Source organism: Acipenser ruthenus, chromosome 8, assembly GCF_902713425.1.
Source record: "Acipenser ruthenus chromosome 8, fAciRut3.2 maternal haplotype, whole genome shotgun sequence".
NCBI lineage: Eukaryota > Metazoa > Chordata > Actinopteri > Acipenseriformes > Acipenseridae > Acipenser > Acipenser ruthenus.
This window is the reverse complement of record NC_081196.1, coordinates 2,516,476-2,532,627: the sequence shown is the minus strand read 5'-3', so window position 1 is coordinate 2,532,627 and position 16,152 is coordinate 2,516,476. Positions and strand designations below refer to the sequence as shown.

Genomic DNA, 16,152 nt, shown 5'->3' with positions numbered 1-16,152 from the left:
AACGCAGCCTCCTCTCAGGATGTCTTTATATAGAGTTACCAAACCACAGGGCTCGCAGGAGTCGCGTTACAGCAGACCCAATTTAGTCCTCAAGGAAGCGCCTCTTGTTTTTTCAACTCGAGGGGAATTGACTTTCGCCTTTTGCTGCTGTAATGATTCCACAGAATTCTGTCCTAGTGATCTTTTAACTTTTGCTGTCTGCGATCGTTTCCGAACATCTGTGGATGAATGAATGGTGCCTTTTGACCGGGTGAAAACTTGGGAATGCGTATCCGTGCCTGCTGATAAATCAGCAAGCCGGAGCCACCTCCTGAAGCCCCAATGAAGAGCTGTGTCTCGGAGCGGTCCTGGCTTGCAGGTGCACCTCCTCTGAGCATGTTGGGGTAACTATCTGAACCTGCGCTCTCTCAGCTTCACAACGCTACAGCACACAGGGCTGCTGGAGGCTGCCGGTGGGCTGCTTGGTGTTGGGAATGTTGCGTCAAATTTTCTGGTTTCTAAAATTAAAGTCCTGTGTTTGTTGGTATCTCTTACAGATTACTGCTGCCTGTGGCTCTTCTCATGTTCTGGGCTCTGCAGGAGTTATTAACTAACTAGGCAGAACCTAGGGGCAGCATGTTATCAATCTGCACATATTCGATGTTTTGGAGTTAATAATGCTGGATGTATTGACTGTGATAGCGGACTGCAGCCTATTCTGCTGTACAGAGTAGGAAGCAAGGGCTGTTTTTAATGCAAGACCTGTTCTGTAGGTAAATGGCTGCTTTTTTTTTTTTCGTTGAGTTTTATAAGGGGCATTTTTATCTGCGGATATAAAATAACCTTTTTTAATGAAAATAAACCATTTCTAAAATTAATTTGTCAGTGTTCCTTCAAGTTCGCAAATTCAATTTATTTTGTTAAACTACAATAGTATGTTTTGAGAAAAACTCAACTATAAAGCCTCATTTTTTTTTTTTTTTTAAAGAGTGGATAGTATTTAGTTGCATTTGTAGCCTCATGGTTAAACTCTCCATAGTCATTATGGCCAGGCTAAATTGGAAGGGACTGTGAAGAATGCAGTGTTTAGGCTGTGAGGATGCTTATCTCTCTGTGATTAGGTGGGTCTGGCTCTCAGTTTCCTGTTCAATTACAGCAGTGATGTAGCAAATGACTGGGAAGCAGCGTGTCACAAGCGCCAGCCTTACTTAACCCCCGCACCTCCGATTTATTCAGATTCTGGTGCCTCTTGTGTGTCCTTCCAAGCCGGGGAAAACTATCTGAAACTGCTGCACACCTTCACTAGTTTTGCAGATGCGTCACACTTTTGGGGAAATACAGGACGCAGTATGTGGCTGGCTTGGGACTGAGCTTTTTAATCCACATCATGAAGATGCTCTGCTTCCCGTGCGAGAGCATTCACAGAGAATACATGCAGAAATGCACCCACTAACGCGATGTGTAAAGGCTGCTGCACACCAGACCTTTCATCCGGTAACAAGGTACTTCCACAGCGAAGTGACCGTACACACCTGAAGCGACACGGACATACCAGGCATATCCAGTGCCTTCGAAATGGACTCCCATACATTATCTTTGAAATCTCTCTCTCTCTTCGTAATTGCAATTTATCTTTGTCATTAAGCGGCGGGTATTTTTCCATGGCAAGTGTTCTCTTTTTCTCCGTCACTGTGGGTACTGCTTCAGCCTGCTGGACACCGTGCATTGAAGCTGTTCCCTGATTGCTCGATTCCCTAGATGTCACACGACAAAATTGCAGAAGAGGATTGAATCCTATTTTTCACATGGCCTGTGGTGTGAAAGATACTTCTCAAAAGTATAGGTTCTATACCTTTTTGCATTGCTCATCATGTCTGGTGTATAGTGGGCTCAAAATGTCCAAAAAGATGCAGTCCTTTTTAATAACGAGTGATTAAGCATTAACTGTGTCCATATAAAGCAGAGTGCACTGTATTGCCATACATTACTATAACCATCAACCTGAACTGACTGAAGTTTTCCATGCACATGGGGAATGGTCTGAACTGGAAAAAAGTAGTATTATGGGTTACTGTCATTTCAGAGTGATGGTATCTCAGTACATCACACATGTGCAAAATGTGGGAGACACGTTTGTTCTTTGCTGTAAATAGCTATGGGAAATATAAAATATAAACCGTGTGTGTGTGCATATATATTCCACCCCTCAAAGTGTTTTCCAGGTGTGTCTTTTGATGATTAAATAAGAAGCAGGTGTCCTTGACTGACGTTCCTTGAAGCCAGGAGTTTGGTTTCCGAATACTTCAGAGCATACAAAACTTATTGTTTCCTTCTGGCACCTAGAAAGGCCCTTTGTAAAACCGCTTTGAAGTCCCGATCAATGCACTGGCTTTTAATGCTTGTGATTTCAGAAAGCTATTGTGTGTTGAAATGCAGCAGTCGGTTTAAAAGGAGAATGCTAGCTTTTTGCAGGAGAGTTCTAGTGTTCTGGCATCTTCACTGTGAGTCATTGCTGTGCCTCTCTCCCAACATGTGTAGTGCCAGTACTTCCAACATCGCCAAGATTGAGGAGATGGAACGTCTGTTAAAGGAGGCCAATGCAGAAAGGGCATGTCTGCTTGAGACCAGGGTAGGAATCCTCTCTAAGACTCGCAAAACAAACCGCTTCCAATCTCTCTCTCTCTCTCCTCTAACCCCCCCCCTCTCTCTCTATCTATCTCTCTCTCTCGCTCGCTCGCTCGTGCTCTGTCTCTCGCTCTCTCGCTCTCCTCTAACCCCCCCCCCTCTCTCTTTTCCATTGCATTGTGCTTGCTTTAGCATTAAGACATTTGGTGCATGTTCCTGTATACTCAGTGGAAACTGTTTATTGGCTTTCATTTTATTTGGCCGATGGCTTGAATGAAACAACAATACAGAGCAAAACGAGTCCCGCTGACATTAACAGTGTGACTTGAGGTTGTAAAGGTCAAGGTCATGTCCCTTTTTAAAAAAAAAAAAAGAAAAAAAAAGCTTCCCATAGTTAAAGCATAGGTGAGCATTATAAAGCCCATTGTGTTATATTTGATCATGAAAAGGGAGATTTACCTCCCCATTCCTATGGAAAGTGTTGTATAATCTCACAAGAAGCTTGATTTGTATGCTTGGAAACTGACTAGGAACAGAGGTAATGTTTCACAGACAGGCTGACTGTGCTTTACATACAGCAGGAGCGCAGACACATTACAGCTTTTTACACATCGGCAGTTTTGTATTCCATTTAGAGTAATCGGAGCAAACGTTTCCTCCAGTGTTAGTCGCAGGTCTCCTCCGCATTGCTTGATGCGTGTGCTGTTCTTTCACTCTGTCTATCGTCCTGCAGGAGCGGGAGATGGAAGCGAAGAAGCAGGCGCTGGAGGAGGAGAAGCGTCGGAGAGAGGAGCTGGAGAAGAGGCTGCAGGAGGAGACCAGTCGCAGGCAGAAGCTGATCGAGAAGGAAGTGAAAATGAGGGAAAAGCAAAGGGCACAGGTAGGGCGAGACCACCAGACCGTGATTTCAGTGCAGCCGCAGACTAACCTGGAGTATGGAAAACTACACTCCCTGTTTCAGTAGGTTTCGGTCATGCTTTGAGTCATTCATCGCTAGAGGAACATTTTAAAATCAGACGCACAAACCAGAGGGAAACCTGGAAGAGCTCCAGTGTGCTGCTCAGCGGCTTGCAAGACGTGATCCGAGCTTGTGTGTTTAACGGTGTCCTGGTCCTCTTCCCTTCAGGCCCGGCCGCTGACCCGCTATCTTCCGGTCCGGAAGGATGATTTTAATCTGCGGAGCCACATAGACTCTGCGGGTCACAACACGGAGACCTGCTACCACCTGTGCATCACAGAGAAGACCTGCAGAGGCTTTCTCGTGAAGATGGGGGGGAAGATCAAGACATGGAAGAAGCGCTGGTTCGTCTTTGACAGGAACAGGAGGACGCTGTCCTATTATGCAGGTGACCGGTCTTGAGGAGTTTGTATTCTGGGATTGGAAGCAACGTGGTCTATAAAATGGGTGGGGGTTAAGCATGTATTATTCTAATGCAAAATATACACAACCTTCCATTACTGTTCAAAGTTAACTCTTTTAAAATGAACATATTTTAATTTAATATGACAATTTTAAAATGATATATAAAATGTAGTGGCTTCATCTCAAATCCTCCAATGTCTGATTGCAAGTAAAGCATTGTGTCATTCTTTTACTCTAGCGTCAGCATTTAGATTTAAACCATCTCAGGTTGTAAGTGTCGGCTTCAATGGGTAAATCTGATTTACAGGCTACTCTGAATTTAAAAAGAAAACAGCTGACCTGCGCCACCATGTGGCTCCAAATTATTATTATTATTATTATTATTATTATTATTATTATTATTTGTTTATTTAGCAGACGCCTTTATCCAAGGCGACTTACAGAGACTAGGGTGTGTGAATTATGCATCAGCTGCAGAGTCACAATTACGTCTCACCCGAAAGACGGAGCACAAGGAGGTTAAGTGACTTGCTCAGGGTCACACAATGAGTCAGTGGCTGAGGTGGGATTTGAACCGGGGACCTCCTGGTTACAAGCCCTTTTCTTTAACCACTGGACCACACAGCCTCCAAATGCACGCACAGCACTTGATCTGCAAACATTTGGACAAGAAAAATCTAGTAACAAACATTTATTATAATGTGAAAAAAATACATATATATTCTAAGATTTAGTAACCTGAATAACATTGCAGATTTTGCCTATTGAGCGAATTAAACTGATATCCGTAGCAGCTATAACTTACTGTCATTCCGAGACCATCTTTGTATGTGCCAGATTTATATAGCGAGTGAAGCTATTCCTGGTAATAATGTCAAGCCAGGACTATTGAACACTTGATTGGAAGATATGCAGGAATTCAAAAGAAATGTACAGCTTTCATTTTGAGTGTTTTTGTTGTTTTAAATTGCAGATAAGCATGAAGCCAAGTTGAAAGGAGTCCTGTATTTCCAAGCCATCGAAGAAGTCTATTATGACCATTTGAAGAACGCGCACAAGGTAATGTGAATAGCCTCCTACCCGTGGTTATCCGGACTCGGCATGGAAAATAAGTGGCTGACACATTCTAGGGGTGTTCTCTGGTTCTGTGAAAAAAAGAAACAGGGCTTTGTAGAGTATATCAAAGTAGAGGTGAGATAACAGACAAACAGGAGAGTTCACTGTGAAGGTCAAACCTGGACACATTGGAGGGGGGGTGATGTTATAGTACTTCATAGTAATGTGTAGTTGTACTGTAGGACATCGTAGCAGTACCATAGTGCTGTAATAGTATGGCATTTCATAGTCTGTAATAGTACTGGAAGACAGCATGGCACTACAATGATACAGCAAAACGAAACAAACGATACACGATGCTGTTTCTCTTTCAGAGCCCGAACCCGTCGCTCACGTTCAGTGTGAAGACCCACGACCGGGTGTACTACATGGTGGCCCCCTCTCCCGAGGCCATGCGCATCTGGATGGATGTGATCGTGACGGGAGCCGAGGGCTACACACAGTTCATGCTGTGATAGTACAGAGCCTGCTTGTGAGACTGCGGGTCATATCTACACAGGACTGCACTGTCGAGATCGCTCGAGACAAACACTACCTGTACGTGGCCAGTGCCCTGCCCTGTGTGCTGATGGGCTGTGGTCTGTGTGCAGTGTGTGGCACATGGTGTGGACTGGTTAGCATGTCAGCAGGAATAGAAGAAATCGAAAGATGAATACCGGTATGATAATATGCAAGAGGAACCAAACAAAACACAAATAAATCCGATATATCTTTCCTTTTTTTTATATATTGAAATATTGGTTTACTGATTTGCATCTTGTCACACTGCCTTATTCTGATATTAAGTATTAATTTTAGACTATTGCTCAGGAACAGGGGGAAAAAAAAAGTGCTGAACCAAAAGTGCCTTTTGTAATACAACCGTTAAGGATTTTATTGGGGGGTTACCAAAGATTTTTATATTCATTTTAATATAAACTGGCAACTTGTTCAAGGGGGAAAAAAAACACTGTGGTCTATTTTAATGATCTAGACAGTGGAGGATCTTAATAGCGCCGCCCTGACATTTGTTCTAAACCTCATGTCGTTGTTTTTATTGTAGTCATTTTAATAAGCAGGTCCATGAAGCTCCCTCGCTGCATTAGTACACAGTTAAAGAGCCGCAGCCTGCAGCTCTGCCGCTGTTTCCAGTCATTAAAACAGAGCACAGTGTATTCGACAGGCTTGCTTGTTTTCTACCAATGGGTGCTTGGAGTGTGTCCAGACCTGTCTGTGTATTAGAGGTACTTCACTCAAGAGTGACAATGCTTTCACTACAGGTTGTATTGGGTGCTATAGCAATTCAAACACAGATACTGTGCATTCAGTTTCCATGTCAACTATTCATGCATTCATTCATTCATAGGAATGTTTTAGATTCACACAGCAGCTGTTGCGACTTCAGGCAAGTCCAGAACTAGTAATCCGCTCTATCCTAATATACTAGACTATATATATATATTTTTTTACATTAGCAGTATTGTTAATCTTTTGTTAAGCATATTGTGTGTGCTAGCTAAGACATTTTAAAAAATGTAATTAAGGTTTATATAATAAAATATACATTCATTAAAAAGCTGCATATAGTCTATACTCCCATGATCTGTGACACGCTGTTATGTGTCATAATGTCTAGGAATGGACACCAGCACAGTGCACAGTGCATGCATTCAGACATCTGTCGTTCTCATCACCCAATGAGCTACAATGGGGGGCGTGATGGATATCCGAGTATAGACTGTAATATCAAACAATATAAAATGTTAACCTACATTGTTTAAAGCAGCTTACCATATGAAACGATTGTGTGGTCAGCTTTCTTATACATGCATTGCTCTGTGGGCCTGTCACGTTTCTGCTTGTGTCGCTGTAATGACAACCAGTAACTCCTCTAATTGAACTGAGTGTGTGTTTTTATGTTTGTTATTTTTTCCCGTTCTCTAAGCCAGTGGTATGTACGTGTGGTTCTTCTAGGACCTTGTTCAATCCTTAATTCATTGAACTGTCCAGAGCCGTGTTCCAGCCAAGCCTTTGATTGTTAGGAGGTACAATGAATCAATTAGACCTTGTTGGAATTAAGTGAAAGGTCCACAAGGGGGCACCACTGTGCTAAAGCGAGTCCTTAAATAAGCAATACCATTTCTGTCTATCCTGACACTGCAAGAGTCCGGGGTAGCTGCTACTCAGTCTAGCACATGATGTCTTCCAGTGAAACTTCACCTGAGGGTATGTTCTGGGGTTACTGATGGGTAAAAGCAGGTGCCCCCAGCACTGCCACTCACTATCTGCAAATACACACATGTACATATAAAGTACACTACTAAGTGCAACTGGGCAAATTGCATATGTGAAAAAAGATTGTTACTGGCAGCAAAAGTATCAACCGTGCTTTTAATTGAGTCCTGCCAGTATTGCAGAAGTAGTGCTGCAGCCATCTAGCCTGGCCCATGCCATACTGTGTGGAACAGATTACAGTGCACTGTACATGGTTTCCATTGGTTATTACCCTTTCTCTAAATGTAAGACTTGCTGTGTCTGGGGGTCTGAATTGTCGTGGTTCACCGGGGGAATGAAATTCAGAAGACAAAGCTGCCGGACCACAGGAGGGGCAAATGGGAGCAAGTACAGTGTCCTATTAAGATTTCGATTGGGCTGGCTAAACTGGATGAGCAGCATTCAACACTCTGTGATAAAGCCCTTTACTACCAGAACACCCACCAGAAAGACATCCTTTCTTTGCACCCAGTTGTATGGATATTGTGCAGTCCTGGGGCTACAGAGCTCTCAATACTGTGCAAGAATCAAATACCCTGCTGGTGTCATTTCACCACTGCTGAGTTCTTTCTCGCTTGAATTTTTATTTTATTTTGCAAACCTGACCGCAAACTTAAGTGTAACACTAGTAAGTGACTGACTGTACCAAAGATGTCTTGGTGAATTGTATACATTTTGAATTTCTGAAACCCCACTTCCAAAAACACACTATTGCATATTCATGTATTTTACAGTTTTTATTGCATATGCTCAGTATTTATATTTGTGCTTATTTTATGCATGCTTCCTCTATTTTTTCCATACATTTTAATAAATCCAAGAATGAGTTTGTCCTAGTCGTGTGTCTGTTTTGTTTTTGTCCCATGTCACAAATACTTGGATTACCGAACAGAATGCCATGAGGTGACTTAATACTTGACTCCCTCTGTTGGATATGTGTGGAACTGCACTTAGTTCAGTGTTTGTGTGTCTGTATATGGCTTCCAATTGGCACAACAATATTCCAATATTGTGGTAGGATGTAAATGGACTTCACTGGAGCGAAAATAAAGTCTGAAAACATGTGATACAGTCATCTGAAGTGTATTTGTATCAGTTGGTTTCTATCATAGGGAAATTACGCTTTTCCTTTTTTTAATTATATATACCATAAACATATATACTGCAGTACTGCGCACTGTGTAAGATACAAGCTGATTCAGCACCCGTTTAAGATCAGACCGGCCGTTTGTGCAAAGCGGAGTGGATATCTGCTTGTATCGTACAGCCCCCTGTACGGTGTTCTGTATATATTTAAATATGATCAAGTTTGCGTAGATTGAACATGCCACTGCTCAACACCAAGTCACACACTTTACCCGCTTCTGTATCACACCCCTATTGGTATTGCTACACTGCGAGGGTTTGTGGGGTTGAGTGTTCCCTGAGATAAACCATTTCCATATCAAAGACTGTTCCCACTGAGGGAAATTGATGGGCTACATTCATACTGTGTATGAACCCATATTAGGTTACAGAAGGTCTGCACAGCAACAGTATTACGCAATATTGTATCCTACTCGTGTCTCCCCCCTGCTTGCGTCACGCCCGCTTCTAGAGTCTGGAGCCGCGACTACAGCGATCTCACTCTCGCGAGAGTTTCCCGTTGGCCATGGCGGCGCTGGTGCTGAGAAGTTGGAGCAGAGGAGTTGTCCGGGCTAGCCATGGAGGAACTACTGCCTACAGAACCACGGAGCCGCTCCACAGACACACAGGTCAGAAGCGTTATTGAAGACGGGGCGCGGCGCTGAAACAAATACAGACAACAAACAAAATGACAGCTTGAGCTGGGTACCACGGCCTGGTTTCAAATACCGTTACACTACAGACACAACTTGTGCAGTGCAGTAAATCCTGTTTAATTAACAGCTTAATTGACTTTAAAACGTGTGAGTGCGTCTCGTTTAGATAGTTATGAGTTGACTTTCATAAAGCCATGCTAACACTAGTACCAGTCTGCTACAGTGTTTTCAGTGGGAGTGGCAGGCTCTGTATTTGGACATCAAAACCAAGTTTACATGGGAATAAAAGGACTAGATCAACTTCAGCAACTTTTGTTTATTGAAAATAAATGTTTATCAGGATTTTACGGGAAGTTTATAATTGTGTTGTAATCACTATATTTAACTACTTGATGTGTTATGATTTTGGAAATAATTGATTCACAGCCTGGGCACAGCCCTGCATGTGGACTTGAAAGACATGCATTCAGCCTGGTTATACTTTCAGAGGTGGCAGTCAGTTTGCCGTTTGTGCATTGGAATGTGTGCAGTGGTGAGGAGCCCTGTTAGTATGGATTGTGATACTATCACTATCACTAATAGCAGCTGCTGCAGAGCCTCTCAATGAATGCGTATGTGAAAGGGGGGTAGGTATGTAAATCTGACCTCCAGGTTCTTATAGGTACCACAGCCTTGAAAGAGCTGAAGTAAATGGGTTGCATTCAGTAATTAGTACATCGAAAATACATGAAAGTTGAAAGTAACATCCCTCGTCTCACAAGGCAGGGTACTCTTATGAGCCCGACAGACTGTTCTCTGGATCCAGAGGCTTTCCATTGTTAGAATTTGTGCACCCAGAAGAATGCAAATGTAGTGTCAGTCTGTTTTGAGACAGTCCGTGTCATTTGTGCAGTCTTGGATAGGGAAGGACCTGCCAGTGCAGTATGTAAAAAGCTCTCTGTTGAAGTCCTGTAGATGCGTGTGATACATGACTATAGCTGGCTGCTGCTGTATCTGGAGATGCTGGTCAGCTGGTCAGGGATTCTATTTGTGTAACACATCAGTCAGCTATCTGAGGGACAGTACGTTTTCACAACAAAGTGTGAGGAGAACATTACAGGCGGTTCCCATGCTCTGTGCATTCCCTGTACTGCATGTGCGTCGGGGTTCATTCGTAATGCGTCTTACTGGCTGTGTTCTTATTTAGTTTTTTTTCTGCCATAATCAGGAGCTGTAAAATAATACTGTACAGCAGAGCACCAGGTCACAAACCTGTCCGTTCATAATTCTAAAATGGACTCTGTAACTGAAACATCCATTTTTTTTCGATGATTCTGTGTATTGCAGTGTCTGTGCCATATAATAAAACCTATGCAAGCCAGGAGAGCAGCCTGTGTTAAAGGGCTAAAGATCCAGGGCTTTTCTACAGGCAGGAGATCCTAAATGAATTGACGCTAGGACCATTCAGTTAACAGTGAAGGACCAGGGCATGGGTGGACTAGACTTGTGAGAGCGACAGCTTGGAGACCACAGGTCTAAACCAATGCAACCAAAACAGAAATAGTGGAGTCTGCAGAATTGTCATAGTAATTGGAATATTGAGTTTGAATCTGTTTGTTATTGTGCAGGGTGTGAAACAGTCTGCAGCACAGAGGGTTGCTGAAATAAACAGGTTCTGTATGAACCAGATTAAAACCAGGTTGTTTACTTAATACTGTCCATCAGAAAGAGACTAAATTAGGCAACAAAAAAGGGGCGACCCCCAGGTGTGACCTCCAGAAGCAGCTAACTGATGCCTTAACATAATGAAACAAAACCCCTTTAAACTCACTACTGTACAGTGTATCAGATGAAGGGGCTGTTTTAATCCTATACGGACAAAAGTTACTTCTAAAAAACAGATAATATACCTTACTTCAAATATGTGTGTTTATTATGCTTCAGAAATAAACTTGTGTGTGTTTTTTATTTTTTCAGGCTTCAGACAGAAGTCTTCTGTGCAGTTTTTAAGTCGACCGGACCTCCCTAAGCTAGCCTACCAGAGCATCAAAGGAAAGAGCCCGGGAGTGATCTTCCTGCCCGGGTTTGCTTCAAACATGAACGGACAGAAAGCAGTGGCACTGGAGGAGTTTTGCAAGTCTCTAGGCCATTCATATGTAAGGTATGGCTTGTTACCATGAAGCAGTTATGTCCTTCATAAATTCCTGCTTTTGGTTCAGTGCTAAGATTTCAAGGCAGGCATTATGATGTAGACACCATTTGTTTATGAGACTACACTGCCTCAATGCCCTTAATATTGGATAGAACTAAGTATCTGAAGCCTGATTCGCACAGGACTAAAAATCACCGCCTCAAAGCAATGCCAGCCTTCACAGTAAACCATAATATAATATTAAAATTGGTACGCTCTGTCCTGAGATTCTACAGCTCAGTAAACCACTACTCTTGAGCATAACCAAATTGGGGATGGGCGGAAATACAAAACATAATTGTCGACTCTTAAAAAATAAATTCTTTTAATGGTGCATTTGAAGATATGTATGGAAATACATACTGCTCAAAGGACGAAATGGTCATTCTAGCGTTTGGAAAAGAAGGTACAACGAAATGAGTTATTCACACCGGGTTCATTGTTTACAGATCATGCACAAAGCTCCTTCTCTGACCACAACATCACATTTCATTTTGAATTTACCAATTTTCCTTAATAAAAAAAAGATTCTGGGAGGGTGCTGGACTGCTTTTGACCTGCTCTGGGGACACCTGGTTTTTAGTCCCATGCGAATCATGTCACACCTGGGTCTGTGAGTTTACTAATAGGGGTTGTTCTTGCAGCTGGGGGGGAGGAACAGTTTGTTTAACATGCAAGGTAAGGCCTGCCTCGTGTCGTTAAATGCCTGAACCGAAGGTAAAGCCCTTTTATGAGGGTTCTATTGCTATTCGAAAATTGATATGTTTTTATTTGTAAATGTATTTGCTGTACTAAATTTAAATAACTAGATTGAACATATACCACAGCGAGGAAGCAGACTTAGTCTACATTGACAGAAAACAAGGTGTGTGTCAAGCAAAATAAAATGTAAGATACATGACTGCTGTATTTACGTATTTTCCAGAGGATTGATTTTGATCAAAGATTAAACCTAGTTTGAAAGATAACACTCAAGGTCCTTTACCAGAGGTTAAGGACCTCACATTGACCGGTCAGGTTAAAGGAAATGTCCAGTGCGTTTTCTAATGTTCTGCTCTTGTCTTGTTGCTCAGGTTTGATTATACAGGGTGCGGTGCTTCAGAAGGTGAAGCGGAGACGTGCACAATAGGGAAATGGAAGAAGGATGTTCTGACAGTGATTGATGAGCTCACAGAAGGACCGCAGGTTAGCTGGAAATGCTGCAGCCCTCATTCTTCATTTTTTAAGAAGCCTTTAAAAAATAGAAGAGAAGGAGTCTGTTAACTCTTTACTGCTCTGAAAGCATGTTCATCCTACAGACCTTAGGATCTGAACCCAGATCTTCTGCCTGGTAATTGTAATGCTGTAATGTGCAGTAACCCAGCATCTCCCTCTCTCTGTGTTTAAGATCCTAGTGGGGTCCAGCATGGGAGGCTGGTTGATGCTGCTTGTTGCAATAGCTCGGCCAGACAGGACAGCAGCTCTGGTGGGCGTTTCCACGGCAGCGGATCATTTTGTCTCGGTTTTTAAATCCCTTCCTATAGAGGTAATGCACCTGGCAAACCAACTGCACTTCTGTAATACATTTCATCCCAGGACAAGGGTAATATTGTCGAGATACTAATACTAGCTTTACTATCTATTTATTTAACATGTTCTTACAAGTACAGTACACCTTTGATTGTGCAAACACCTCTATTACAGCCCCTTGTTAACCTGCCTTGTGTGCTGTGCTCTTCTGCCTTATCATAGAAAATGCACGAACCAGCCCTCAGTCTCCTAGTATTTATAGTACAGTGCAGTACTGTATCTGGTATATTACAAATAAAGGTGTTGCAACTCTTTAGGCTGTTTCTGGTTTGGAAATGTTGTACCAACAGCTTCATTTTCTATCCAAACACCCCTGGTCCCTTTAGATTGTGTACTAGAGGTTTTACTACATTCGTTTGTTCTATATAGCAGATTACGGGCCCAGCTCAGTGGAGCAGTATTCACATGTTATACATACAGTTTTCTCAAGTGCTTTAACCCAGTGAAAAGATGTATTCAGCTGAAACTCTCTAAAGATGGATGCTTTGTGCAAGTGCAGTGCTACACCAGGCAGCCCTTAACTGCGCATGTATTTTTTTTTTCTTTACGTAGGCAAAAAAAGAAATAGAAGAGAAGGGGGTATGGAAAATTCCATCCAAATACAACGAAGAAGGGTTTTACAGCATTAGCTATGACTTTATCAAGGAGGCAGAGAACCACTGCGTGCTGCACAGTCCCATCCCTGTCACCTGCCCGGTCAGGCTCATCCATGGCATGAAGGATGACGATGTGCCCTGGCACGTCTCCATCCAGGTGGCCGACCGCATCCTGAGCCCGGACCTGGACGTGACGCTGAGGAAGCACGGCCAGCACCGCATGTCCGACAAGGATGACCTGAAGCTGCTGGTCTACACCGTCGATGATCTCATAGACAAGCTGACCACAAACTAGCACTCTCAGTGGCATTGATTGCCCAGGCTTCGGCCCCCCACCACCACTGTGGAGCAGTTTCTGAAACGTATGCAACCGAAAATAAAGGGGAAAACCAAAGGTGTAGGAACTTGGCGGTGAGAAACGGACGCTCTCTCGTTCCTTGAATTCCCTTCTGCCTTATAAGTGAGACTTTTTGTTTTCTTTACTCTTAATTTTTACAGTCCTTCCTCTTTTTCTGATGATGTGTTTGCACACAAATTAGGTTACGTGAAGATAATGCTGCTGTTTTGTTTTGGATGACATAAGCCTCAAGTTTTCATTCAGTTATGTTGTTTTTCCTACTGTTTTGTACCAAGAAAAGAAGTTTATTTTTCTTGTTCCTGTGCTTTATTTTATGACTGGAGTGTAATGCTTCATTGAGTATATGTGCCATGGCTTTCACGTGTACTTTAAAAATAAACACGCAGTATGCTGCCCGTAGTCTTGTCAATCCCAAGCTTTTTATGTTCTACACAGTTTTTATTCACTCTTTTTTAAGCCTGCAAAGCCATGATAAAAATTGCATTCCCGAATCTTAGACATTTAAGCTCTGTTTAATTTACATTAACACATTTATTTGTTTTAACTTTTTATTCATTCTCAGTGCTAGCAAACCATTAATGTGACTTTGGCTAAATCTTAATACGCTTTTCCATGATGTCCAACTTGACTGTCTTATCTGTGGTTAAAATCTAAAGATATTCAAAAAAAGCATTTCAAGAAATGGTTCATGTTAAAAAGCAATATTTTACTGGGAATCCAGCAACACTGCTTGAAATTCCAGCTCTACCACAAGAGGGCAGCAAACGCTTGCAATAATTTTGCATCTGTGCACGTTTATTCCATGTCATGCAAATGTATCTCCCTGTTGAGCATTCTCATTCGGAGTCTGTATCAATAACATTCAGTATTTGTTCCTTCATGTTATTTAAATCATTTCCAAACATGTTTATACAAGAAAACCTTGATTCTTGAACTGCGATGATCTGAACACCCTTGTTATCCGAATCCCTGGTAATGTTTTTTATTCTGTGCAGTGTGCTTCCACCCTGTTTGTATAGTCTCTGGTATTTACAGTACAGTGCAGTACTAGAAGTTATATATTTAAGTTAAAGCAGTTGTATCAGACCTTATTTTAGAAGGACTTTAGATTTGGAAAGTCATTTAAACAATTTCACAGCCGTAATTCGATTACCTGAACAATTTGATCCAAGTTAGTTTGGATAATAGAAGCTATACATTCTTAATATGCATACACGCTATGTCTAGGGACACATTGTGTCCAGAATCTATTTGAATACTTCGAGGACAGTGTTTTATAAAAACGTCACACGCGTGAATAGTGGCTTCTGTGTCGTTTTACAGAGAGAAGCACTCGAAACAGAAGGGACACGATTGAGAAGAATCAACTCATCTGTAATTATTGATTGGTGAGACGTGACCTTCTGCCACACATGTTGCTTTTACAATCTGTTCTTCCATTCAGATCAGCATAAATCGCATGCGACGGATTACAAACACATTTTTGTATTGATCTATTTTCACATGGATGTTTATTTTAGGAAGTTATTTGCGCGTCTGAAGTGCAGTTTAAAACCATTGAAATGAACGCTAGAAAGGGTTTAGAATCTGCTCCCTGTAGTTTTATATTTAACTGCTCATCATTGGGTTTTACAGTGTAGAGAACATGGAGGGGGAAGCACTGCCTTTATTACATTGTTTTAGAACTGTAGTGTGTCTAAAATCCAAAGACGAAACCAAACCATTAAATACATGGGGCATTCTCCCGATGGTACAGCCTAATCTGATATCGACAGCTGTACAGGCAATGGTGCTAACCTTTAATCCAGAGTTAACGTAGTGGTGTATAAAACTAATTTCTACCATTGTGTGCAGACATGCAAAACCAAATGTCATTCATGCTGTCGTTCCTGGGTGCCATTTAGTGTTTGAGGTTTAATGATTGAATTGTATAGCCTGGGATGGTCAGTAACAGTGAAATCACAGCCAATTATATATACTGTAATGACAAAAAACAAGAGAGACAACAGTGATTTCATAAGGTGAGGGAGCAAAGGTAACTGGAAGAGTGACATCAATAAAACAGTAAGTTAACAAGGTCATTGCCAGGTAATCGGCATCAATAGTTAACCGCACAGTTTTAATACAGCCATTGCAATATGAATACTGTACAAAGTGCATCTGCAAAGCTACAGCCCTTGCTCGTTGAAATCCGTAACTAAAGACTTATAAATGCTAATGAATGATCTTAACCCAAATAACAACGACGACAAACAAGCAGGAAACCACAATCTAACACAATATTCGCCCTGTGGAAGCGAATTCACATCCCCCCTATGCGTGAGCCTCACATTGCACATTAC

At 42.0% G+C, this 16,152-nt stretch overlaps 2 protein-coding genes across 5 annotated transcripts in view; both read left to right on the top strand.

Annotated features, from left to right (window-relative positions):
• The window catches only part of LOC117407362 (pleckstrin homology-like domain family B member 2), a 66,996-nt gene extending 58,824 nt beyond the window's left edge, over positions 1 to 8,172 (top strand). For all 3 annotated transcript variants that reach the window (XM_059028020.1, XM_059028022.1, XM_059028021.1), the window contains 5 exons: positions 2,518 to 2,608; positions 3,338 to 3,484; positions 3,731 to 3,950; positions 4,941 to 5,026; positions 5,398 to 8,172. In XM_059028020.1, the coding sequence (XP_058884003.1) occupies positions 2,518 to 2,608; positions 3,338 to 3,484; positions 3,731 to 3,950; positions 4,941 to 5,026; positions 5,398 to 5,538 (685 nt within the window). In that variant the 3' untranslated portion in view covers positions 5,539 to 8,172. The remainder of the gene's footprint in view (positions 1 to 2,517; positions 2,609 to 3,337; positions 3,485 to 3,730; positions 3,951 to 4,940; positions 5,027 to 5,397) is intronic.
• A 701-nt stretch (positions 8,173 to 8,873) lies between these two features.
• On the top strand, positions 8,874 to 14,209 carry LOC117406831 (palmitoyl-protein thioesterase ABHD10, mitochondrial-like). 2 transcript variants are annotated; one of them, XM_034011157.3, is made up of 5 exons: positions 8,878 to 9,090; positions 11,074 to 11,257; positions 12,361 to 12,472; positions 12,675 to 12,812; positions 13,409 to 14,209. In XM_034011157.3, the coding sequence occupies exons 1-5, from the start codon at positions 8,988 to 8,990 to the stop codon at positions 13,745 to 13,747; spliced, it is 876 nt and encodes a 291-aa protein (XP_033867048.3). In that variant the 5' UTR covers positions 8,878 to 8,987; the 3' UTR covers positions 13,748 to 14,209. The 2 variants fall into 2 exon arrangements, with proteins under 2 accessions (XP_033867049.3, XP_033867048.3); XM_034011158.3 differs by lacking the exon at positions 12,675 to 12,812 and having other exon boundaries at positions 8,874 to 9,090.
• Positions 14,210 to 16,152: the final 1,943 nt, after the last annotated feature.